At 37.3% G+C, this 11,486-nt stretch overlaps 1 protein-coding gene across 2 annotated transcripts in view; it reads left to right on the forward strand.

The window, feature by feature from the left end:
• The window catches only part of GFPT1 (glutamine--fructose-6-phosphate transaminase 1), a 64,953-nt gene extending 54,014 nt beyond the window's left edge, over nucleotides 1-10,939 (forward strand). The window contains exons 15-19 of one of the 2 annotated variants that reach the window (XM_007453422.1): nucleotides 7,619-7,733; nucleotides 7,987-8,114; nucleotides 9,099-9,266; nucleotides 9,950-10,111; nucleotides 10,784-10,939. In XM_007453422.1, coding sequence (XP_007453484.1) covers nucleotides 7,619-7,733; nucleotides 7,987-8,114; nucleotides 9,099-9,266; nucleotides 9,950-10,111; nucleotides 10,784-10,828 — 618 coding nt within the window. In that variant the 3' untranslated portion in view covers nucleotides 10,829-10,939. The remainder of the gene's footprint in view (nucleotides 1-7,618; nucleotides 7,734-7,986; nucleotides 8,115-9,098; nucleotides 9,267-9,949; nucleotides 10,112-10,783) is intronic. The other variant, XM_007453423.1, reaches the window with a different exon arrangement.
• The last annotated feature ends 547 nt before the right edge of the window (nucleotides 10,940-11,486 follow it).

An 11,486-nucleotide genomic window follows, 5' to 3' on the forward strand; every position in this document is an offset into this window, starting at 1 on the left:
ACCCCCCACCCCCGACCGTGGGAAAATTGTCTTCCACGAAACCGGTCCCTGGTGCCAAAAAGGTTGGGGACCGCTGCTCTACCCAACAAGGCTCTTGTTCACATTTGATGGAGAGATCAAAAGCTTTAGAGACAAGCAAAGGCTGAAGGAGTTCAGCACCACCAAACCAGCTCTACAAGAAATGTTCAGGAAATTCCTCTAAGCGAAAAAGAAATGGCCGCAACTAGAAACATGAAAATTATGAAATGAAAAAGCTCATCAATAAAGGTAAACATACAGTAAAAGTAGGAAGTCATCCACCCACAAAGCTAGTAGAAAGGTTAAAGACAAAAGCAGTAAAATCATATATGTCCACAATAAGCAGTTAAGGGATGCACAATACAGTTAAATGTAAAATATATCAAAAACAGTAATCATGAGAGGAGGAGAGTACAAATGCAGGGTTGTTAACATGCATTTGAAATTAAGAGACCAGCAACTTAAAACAATCACACACACACACATATATATACATATTGCTATATAAAAACTTCACGGTAACCACAAACCAAAAATCTATAATAGATATAAACCAAAAAAGGAAAAAGGAATCCAAACGACACTAAAGATAGTTGTCAAATCACAAGAGAGGTTATGGGGAGGGGGAAGGGTGAGCTGTGATAGGGCGAGAGAGAGACATACTAACAAACATAAGGTAGATAGCCAGTGGGAAGCAGCCGCATGGCACAGGGATACCGGCTCGGTTCTTTGTGGCTGCCTGGAGGGGTGGGACAGGGAGGGTGGGAGGGAGGGAGGAGATATGGGAACATATGTATATGTATGACTGATTCACTCTGTTGTAAGGCAGAAACTAACACACCATTGTAAAGCAATTATACCCCAATAAAGATGTTAAAAAAAAAAAAAAAAAAAGACCTACAAAAAACCCCCAAACAAGTAATAAAATGGCAATAACATACATATCATTAATTACCTTAGTTGTAAATGGACTCAGTGCTCTAATCAAAAGAGAGAGTGGCTGAATGGATACAAAAACAAGACCCATATATATGCTGCCTATAAGAGACTCACTTCAGATCTAAAGACACACACAGACTGAAAATGAGGGAATGAGAAAAGGAATTCCATGCAAATGGAAATCAAAAGAAAGCTGGGGTAACAATACTTATATCAGACAAGATAGATTTTAAAGACTGTTACAAGAGACAAAGGAGGACACTACATAATGATCAAGGGATTAGTCCAAGAAGAAGATAAAACGATTGTAAATATATATGTACCCAGCATTGGAGCACCTAAATACATAAATACTAACGGACATAAAGGGAGAAATCAACAGTAACACAATAGTAGTAGGGGACTTTAACACCCCACTTACGTCAGTGGACCAGTCATCCAGACAGAAAATCAACAAGGAAACACTGGCCTTAAATGACACATTACACCAGAGGGACATAATTGATATGTGTAGAGCGTTCCATCCCAAAGCAGCAGAGTACCCATTCTTTTTATGTGCACATGGTACATTCTCCAGGATAGATCACATGCTTGGCCACAAAACAAGACTTGGTAAAGTTAGGAAAATTAAAATATCAAGGGACCTCCCTGGTGGCGCAGTGGTTAAGGATCTGCCTGCCAATGCAGGGGACACGGGTTCGATCCCTGGTCCGGGAAGATCCCGCGTGCTGTGGAGCAGGTAAGTCCGTGTGCCACAACTACTGAGCCTGTGCTCTAGAGTGTGCAAGCCACACCTACTGAGCCCACGTGCCTAGAGTCCGTACTCTACAACGAGCGAAGCCACCACAATGAGAAGCCTGCACACCACAGCGAAGAGTAGCCCCCGCAACTAGAGAAAGCCTGCACACAGCAGCAAAGACCCAACGCAACCAAAAATAAATTAAAAAAAAAATTAAAATCATATCAAGCATCTTTTCTGACCACTATGCTATGAGAGTAGAAGTCAACTACAAGGAGAAAACTGCAAAAAACACAAATGAGGAGGCTAAACAACATGGTACTAAACAACCAGTGGATCACTGAAGAAATCAAAGAGGAAATGAAAAAATACCTAGAGAAAAATGAAAACAAAAGCATGATGATCCGAAGCCTTTGGGACGCGGCAAAAGCAGTTCTAAGTGGGAACTTTATGGTGATACCAGAATACCTCAGGAAATAAGAAAACATCTCATATAAACAACCTAACCTTACCCCTAAACAAGCTGGAGAAAGAAAAAGCCCAAAGTTAGTAGAAGGAAAGAAATCACAAAGATCAGAGAAGAAATAAAATAGAGACTAAAAAAATAATAGAAGAGATCAATGAAACTAAAAACTGGTTCTTTGAAAAGATAAACAAAATTGATAAACCTTTGGCCAGACTCGTCAAGAAGAAAAGGGAGAGGGCACAAATCAGTAAAATCAGAAATGAAAAAGGAGAAGTTACAACCAACACTATAGAAATACAGAAGATCGTAAGAGACTACTACAAACAACTATATGCCAATAAAATGGACAACCTAGAAGAAATGGACAGATTCTTTGAAGATGTATAATCTCCCAAGACTGAGCCAGGAAGAAATAGAAAATTTGGATAGACCAATTATCAGTAATGAAATTGAACCAGTAATTTTAAAATTCCAAGTAAACAAAAGTCTAGGACCAGTGGCTTCACAGGTGAATTCTACCAAACATTTAGAAAAGAGTTAACACCTATCCTTGTCAAAATATTCCATCTCGAACTCATTCTGTTAGGCTGACATCACCCTGATACCAAAACCACACAAAGATATCACAAAGAGAAAACTACAGGCCAGTATCACTGAAAAACATAGATGCAAAAATCTTCAACAAAATATTAGCACACCAAACTGAACGATACATTAAAAGGATCACACACCAGGATCAAGTGGGATTTATCCCAGGGATCCAGAAGGCAATCATTGTGATACACCACATTAACAAATTGAAGAATAAAAACCACGTGATCATCTCAATAGATGCAGGAAAAGCTTTTGGCAAAATTCAACGTCCATTTATGATAAAAGTTCTCTAGAAAGTGGGCATAGAGAGAACCTACCTCAACATAATAAAGGTCATTTATGACAAACCCACAGCTAACATCATATTCGGTGAAAATCTGAGAGCATTTCCTCTAAGATCAAGAACAAGACAAGTATGCCCGCTGTCAACACTTTTATTCAACATAGTATTGAAGTCCTAGCCACAGCAATCAGACAAGAGAAAGAAGTAAAAGGACTATAAATTGGAAAGAAAGAAGTAAAACTGTCACTGTTTTTGCAGATGACATGATACTATACATAGAAAATCCTAAAGACGCCATCAGAAAACTACTGGAGCTTTACAGTGAATTCGGTAAAGTTGCAGGATACAAAATTAATATACAGAAACCTGTTGCATTTCTATACACTAACAATGAACTATCAGAAAGAGAAATTAAGGAAATAATTCCATTTACCATCGCTTCAAAAAGAATAAGATGCCTAGGGATAAATATACCTAAGGAGTTACAAGACCTGTACTTTGAAAACTATAAGACACTGATGAAAGAAATTGAAGACAACGCAGATAGAAACATACTGTATTCTTGGATTGGAAGAATTAATATTGTTAAATGAACATACTATCCAAGGCAATCTACAGATTCAGTGTAATCCCTATCAAAATACCAATGCCATTTTTACAGAACTAGAGCAAGTAATTTAAAAATCTGTATGGGAACACAAAAGGACTCCAATATCCAAAATAATCTTGAGAAAGAAGAACAGAGCTGGAGGAATCATGCTCCCTGACTTCAGACTGTACTACAAAGCTATAGTAGTCAAAACAGTATGGTGGTGGTACAAAAACATACACACAGAATAATGGAACAGAATAGAGAGCCAAGAAATAAACCCATGCGCTTATGTTCAATTAATCTATGACAAAGGAAGCAAGAATATACAGTGGAGAAAAGTCGATCGCTTCAATAAGTGGTACTGGGAAAACTGGACAGCTACATGTAAAAGAATGAAATTAGAACGTTCTCTAACACCACGTATAAAACTACACTCAAAATGGATTAAAGACCTAAATGTGAGACTGGAAATCTTAAAACTTCTAGAAACAAACATAGGCAGAATACTCTTTGACCTAAATCGCCACACTATGTTTTTGGATCCTTCTCCTAGAGTAGTGGAAACAAAAGCAAAAATAAACAAATTGGACCTAATTAAACTTAAAAGCTTTTGCACAGCAAAGGAAACCATCAGCAAAATAAAAAGACAACCTACTGAATCGGAAAAATATTTGCAAATGATATGACGAATAAGGGGTTAATATTTAAAATATATAAACAACTCATACAACTCAACATCAAATAAACAACTGAAGACCTGAATACAAAATTGGCCGAAGACCCAAATAGACATTTCTCCAAAGAGTACATGTAGATGGCCAGCAAGCACATGAAAAGATGCTCAACATCGCTAATCATCAGAAAAATGCAAATCAAAACCACAATGAGATACCACCTCACACTTATCAGAATGGCTATCACGAAAAAGAACACAAATAACAAATGTTGACAAGGATATGGAGAAAAGAGAACTCTCATACACTTTTGGTGGGAATGTAAATTGATACAGCCACTGTGGAAAACAGTATGGAGAATCTTCAGAAAACTAAAAATAGAATTATCATATGATCCAGCAATTCCGGTTCTCAGTGTATATCTGAAGAAAATAAAAGCACTAATTTGAAAAGATACATGCACCCCAGTGTTCATAGCAGCATTATTTACAATTGCCATGATATGGAAGCAACCTAAGTGTCTACCAACAGATGACTGGATAAAGAAGATGTGGTATTTATATATAATATCACACAATGGGCTACTACTCAGCCATAAAAAAAAATGAAGTTTTGCCATTTGCAGCAACAGGGATGGACCTGGAGGGCACTCTGCTGTGTGAAATAAGTCAGGCAGAGAGAGACAAATACTGTATGCTGTCACTTACATGTAGAATCTAAAAAATACAACAAACTAGTGACTATAACAGAAAAGAAGCAGAGTCACAGATACAGAGAACAAACTAGTGGTTACCAGTGGGGAGAGGGAAGAGGGGTGTGGCAGTAGTATAGGGGGAGAGGATGAAGAGGTACAGACTATTATGTGTAAAAGATGCTACAAGGTAAAACACGGGGAATATAGCCAGTATTTTATAATAACTATAAATCGAGTATAACCTTTAAAAATTGTGAATCACTTTATTGTACACCTGTAAATTATATAATATTATACATCAATTATACTCAAATAAAACATTTTTTTAAATATACAAAAAGTTTTCTCTATAAACTGACAGTGACTACAGGGGAGTGTGTTTGGAGGGGGGGAATTCTGTTTTTCAATAGCTATAAAAAATACTTAAAAATAAGTCTACCAGGAAATGTGTAAGATATCCATAAATATTTGTCAAATAAATGAAAGCTATATAACTCTTTAGACTTTGAAATTCCTAACAAATTTATAGAAATATGATGTTTCTGGATGGGAATATTGTTTTATAAATAAAATGGCAAATCTGGGACAGAATCTGTAGTCCTGCAACATAGCTCTAGTGTATCAAAGAACTTAGGCTACAGGAAATGTCTCAAACTTGACATTTGAGAGATAGGGTGGGGCGAAATGGAGGGAAAATTGTGTATTTATAAAAATAAAAACAAGTTAACATCTTGCACTAAAATTAACTTCAGATGAATAAAAATGTAAAGAAAAAAGAGAAAAGGGACAATGGAAACAACAGAATTAAGAAAATTTAATAATGCTTAACTGATGTTAAGATGGAAGGACTATTTAAGCTTCAAAGCATGACATAAAGTTAAAAAATTAAAACTTCTGTGTGAATAAACACCATTGTAAAAGGTTAACCTAAACTGGGAAAATGTATTTGAAATGTAACAATAGAGACCTTTTTGAGACCAACTGAAAAGAAAACAAACCCAAGTCAAAAAACAAGTGAAGAATAATGAAATGAACTTTCAAAAGAGAAAACATAAATGGCTAACAAATATGAAAAATAATCTTAATTTTTTGGATTCAAGATATGTATGGTGAAGTAGTCGTGAGAGTACATTGTCCAGCAGGTCTAATGGTAAAAATTCCTTAAGAGGGTAGTTCTCAATATTGCAAAGAATGTGGTAAAATAGGCATATCTCACATTCATATGTCGCTAACAGGAATCAAAATGGGCTTGGCAGTGAGACCGCAAGTTTTCAAATATTTACATTCTGTAGCCTCCGAAAATAAATGTCTCTTAGTTCAAATTTTCATTAATGAAAAGTTTGTTTTGAGCCTGTATGTCAGGCATTATGCTGAATGCTTTACATTTGTTTCATTTGATTCTCATGACTATCTTGTAAGTATTATGTATCTTTAAGAGGTAGACCATCTGAAGCCCAAATGGGAAAAAACTGCTCAAGGTTATTACACACTAGTAAACAAGCTAGAAAGCATTCTGTCTTGGGAAAGTGCTTGTGATGTTAATTAAGAATAAACACATGGGCTTCCCTTGTGGCTCAGTGGTTAAGAATCCGCCTGCCAATGCAGGGGACACGGATTCGATCCCTGGTCCGGGAAGATCCCACATGCCGCGGAGCAACTAAGCCCATGCACCACAACTACTGAGCCTGCGCTCTAGAGCCCGCAAGCCACAACTACTGAGCCCGTGTGCCACAGCTACTGAGCCCATGTGCCACAACTACTGAAGCCTGTGTGCCGCAACTACTGAAGGCTGTGCACCTAGAGCCTATGCCCTGCAGCAAGAGAAGCCACCTCAGTGAGAAGCCCGTGCACTGCAACAAAGAGTAGCCCCTGCTCGCCACAGCTTAAGAAAGCCCGTGCACAGCAGTGAAGACGCAACACAGCCAAAATTAATTAACTGGTTAATGAAAAAAAAAAAAAAAGAATGAACGCACTTGGGGAATCCCCTGGTGGTCCAGTGGTTAGGACTCCTTGCTCCCATTCCAGGGTTCATGTTATTAATGTAATTATTCCTACTAATAAGATTGAGGCTTATTCTTATTTCTATTTACTTTTCTACAGTTGAACTTAAAAAATTTTTTTAGCCAAAATTTAAAAAGTAGTAAGAACAGGCAATAGACAAAAGTGAAAAATCAAAGAGAAAAATTTTTCAAAATCCAACAAAACCAGTACAAGTACATTAAGGAGAGGCTTTTAAACCCTTGTTTTTGATTTACATTCAAAGCTTAATTTGGTTATGCATATACAGATTTACTCTCTACTTACCTTCCTTTGGTTCATTTCTCTTCCTTTCTTGAGGGTACTGTATTAGGGATTTCATAAGCATCCACTGCATTATAAGGAACTTATATTTGGTATTTGGAAATAAAGGTTAAGTTATTTGCTCAAATTCGGAAAAGGAGAACAGTGGTAGATTTCCTAAATACTGGTTTACTTTGCTGCTACTAATGCTGTTTTTAAAAAAATATGCACTTAAACCAGTGGGAATTGTTTTGTTTATTTTCATCTTTTTAAATTAAAAATTCCAGCTTCTTAAAATGCAACTGCAACAAATTCTTCTGCTTTTTTGTGGTATTTCAGGCATACACAAGCCAGTTTGTATCCCTTGTGATGTTTGCTCTTATGATGTGTGATGACAGGATCTCCATGCAAGAGAGGCGCAAAGAGATCATGCTTGGATTGAAGCGGCTGCCTGGTATGAAGATACTCACACACTCTACTTGTTGTCTAAGGGAGTGGGAAATAAATGGGTGAAGCTGTGGCTTGTACATATTTAGTCAGCAAGATCTTTTTACCTTACACCTGTGCGTTTAAAAACCCCACAGTGATAGCACAGAAGATTAGAAACGTTGGTCTTTTATCGGTTGCTACCCATATGTTATTATTATTATATTGGTTTAGTTTATTGTCCTCTTTTAATAGATTTTGCTAATATTACTTCTTAACAGATTTAATTAAGGAAGTTTTGAGCATGGATGATGAAATTCAGAAACTGGCAACAGAACTTTATCACCAGAAGTCAGTCTTGATAATGGGACGTGGCTATCATTATGCTACTTGTCTTGAAGGTGCCCTAGTAAGTCTTCTCACTTACAATTTCAGAATGTTGACTTATGGACCTGGCACATAGCCATACTTTTATTTATTTATTTATTTATTTATTTATTTTAAAACATTATTTATTTATTTACGGCTGGATTGGGTCCTCATTGCTGCACGCGGGCTTTCTCTAGTTGCGGCGAGCGGGGGCTGTTCTTCGTTGTGGTGCATGGGTTTCTCATGGCGGTGGCTTCTCTTGTTGCGGAGCATGGGCTCTAGGGTGCGCGGGCTTCAGTAGTTGTGGCACACTGCTTCCGTAGTTGTGGCACACTGCTTCCGTAGTTGTGGCATGCGAGCTCTACAGCACAGGCTCAGTAGTTGTGGCACACGGGCTTAGTTGCTCCACGGCATGTGGGATCTTCCTGGACCAGGGCTCGAACCCGTATCCCCTGCGTTGGCGGGCGGATTCTTAACCACTGCACCACCAGGGAAGTCCCAGTCATACTTTTAGACTGAATGAAATAGGTGGAACTTTTACAAAAGTGCCTTTATATTTATGCATTCTGATTTGTTTACCTTGAGGTATAATGAAGTATAACAGAATACTTAATTCAAAAGTGAAAATCAAGAAGAGTACATTTTAGCATGATACCGTGGGTTTAGCAAGTAACTTGGGTTATTTTTTTGTCCAAATATGAATAAAATAAATATTAAGTTCTCTAGGTGTGAGATTTAATTGAGGTCAAATATGAAGCAATTGGGAGATCAGTTACAAAGAAATATGAGTACATTCATGATAGTCTAAACTCTTCAAAAAGTCCTTGTGGACTTCCAAATAGTTGTTGACATTATATTTAGAAATAACGATCAGTTAACCTGTTAGCTATATTTGCACATCAGTGATCCTTTAATACTTTTGGATAAATAGACAGGAACTTCAGACATCAGATGTCTTGTGTAATATTTAAAGAATGGGTTTTTGAAAAACAGACTGAAGACTAATCTAGTTTCTTCCTATTAGAAAATCAAAGAAATCACTTACATGCACTCTGAAGGTATCCTTGCTGGTGAGTTGAAACACGGCCCTCTAGCTTTGGTGGATAAGTTAATGCCTGTCATCATGATCATCATGAGAGATCACACCTATGCCAAGTGTCAGAATGCTCTTCAGCAGGTGGTTGCTAGGCAGGTAAGTCAGTAGCTGCTGTGAGGACACCTTGCAGGGTTAAGAGTTGGGTCACTAAAGCTTATTTGAATTTTATGACATTTAAAGTGATAGACCAGTACCCATCAGGTGGCTTACAAAACATGCTTAGGTTTGCATGTGAGTAATCTGAGATACTCAAGAGTTTTGACAGGACCTAGCTCATAGTTCTCATAATACCAGAACCAAGATCAAAAATGAGGTCTTGGTCTCCAAGTCCTGTCTTCTTCAATTAGTGTATGCGGTTCTCTTTTAATTTAATATTCTTAAATGTGTATTTCAGGAGGAACTAGATTTTACATTAATATTACTGGTGCTCTGCTTAATTGAGTTTTCTTCAGATCATTTGGCTTTGTATGTAAAGTTCCAAAGATGTTAATCTCTAGTCACACTGTAGTGGTTACAGACTTGGGCTTTGAAGGCAGGTAGTCCTAGATTTAAGTACCAAGCCTGGTATTTCTTAGTTGTGTGAGTTTAAGAAAGCACTGAATCTTACAAAGCTTCTGTTTCCTTGACCGTGAGTGAGACTTACCACATGGGGTTGTGAGTTTAAATAAGCCTATGTCAGTGAGGCCACGTGTGAATCGTGCAGTGCAAAATTTGCATGCTCATGTGTTACAGCCCTGCTTTTGCTTAACCAGTGATTGTGAGTGTGATTTCTTTCCCAGGGACGGCCAGTGGTGATCTGTGATAAGGAAGACACTGAGACCATTAAGAACACAAAAAGAACAATCAAGGTGCCACACTCAGTGGACTGCCTGCAGGGCATTCTCAGCGTGATCCCCTTACAGTTGCTGGCCTTCCACCTGGCTGTGCTGAGAGGCTATGATGTAAGTGGTGGACCGCTTTGGTCTGGCTTTTCACCCTGGTACATTTTGATAGTTTCCTTCTAAATTTTTAGCAATAGAATTTGAGAATTCCCTCATACATATCTCTGTCACTTGTTATATTTCCATGGCCCAGTTTGTAGGTTACATCCTAACATTTCCATACCCATGGAACTTGAAGGAATCGTGGATGTTACCTCCATGACTGGAGATTACTGTTTTCTTTCTGTGTTTCTTAATGACGTAGCTATTGGAAATTCTTTATTTGGGACTTTCTCACACACTGTAGGACTCTCAGCATTCCTGGTCCCTCATTCATTGTGACAACCAAAGTGACAATCAAAACATCTGCTCTTACATGTTTCTAGTGTCCCCTGAGAGGGATGCCACTTCACAGAGGACCACAGGAGTTTTTCATGTGCCGAACTGGCTCCTTTGGAATTCTTTTTCCTGATTTCAAGTCTTTTAAAGATATATTACTATATTTTCTATCTAATATAGATCTAATCTAATCTAATATAATATAATCTAATTCTTTGTAGTCTATAGTAAAGATGGTTAATGTACATGTTTTCTGTTTTTTATAATCAAAAATAATTTGCTTATAGCCATTTCCCCCACCCCCCAATATCTGTATAATCTCTCAAAAATTGCTGGGTTTTTTTTTTTTTGCAGGTTGATTTCCCGCGGAATCTAGCCAAATCTGTAACCGTAGAATAAGGAACATCTGAAACTGGGCAATTAAGCAACACAAGACACCTTTTGCATTTAAAACCTTGATATAAAATATCACCCCCTAAGCCTTTTCTAGTAAATCCTTATTTATATATCGGTTATAATTTTTCCATTCAATTTGTGATTTTTGTGAAATTACCTCATATTTTCCCAGTAATTTGTGAGGGAGTTTGAATAATGGAATCTATATTGGTATTGGTGTCAGAAAGAGATTTAGCTCTCATTTTCATTAAAGAATGCTGAGTGTTGGATTTCCGGGCCCTCCACTTCAATCTGAGAGGTGGCCAATGAAAGAGTAGTGCATTTAATTGGAATATTTAAAGCCAACAGCAATGTACTTGGACATTTAATTCAGTTATAAGGAAAAGATGCTGTGATTTATTTGGAAATTTGTTTGTTATTTTGTTTTCAAATCAAACTGTAAATCTTAAAAACTGAAAACTTTTCTTTGTGGGATTTCTAAGTTGTTAACCTTAGTCTCTCAAACTTATTGCCTGTTATCTGTATGTCAAGGTATCTTAGGAAGATAAATAGTATAGTAGTGTGTTGGTTTTCTCCAGCCCTTGATAGAAAATACTTGCACAATTTCATAGCACAAACTTTAAATCTGAGCTGCTTTGTACAATTGACAATATGATTTTAA

The sequence above is a fragment of the Lipotes vexillifer genome, unplaced genomic scaffold (genome assembly GCF_000442215.2).
Source record: "Lipotes vexillifer unplaced genomic scaffold, Lipotes_vexillifer_v1.1 scaffold253, whole genome shotgun sequence".
Classification (NCBI taxonomy): domain Eukaryota; kingdom Metazoa; phylum Chordata; class Mammalia; order Artiodactyla; family Lipotidae; genus Lipotes; species Lipotes vexillifer.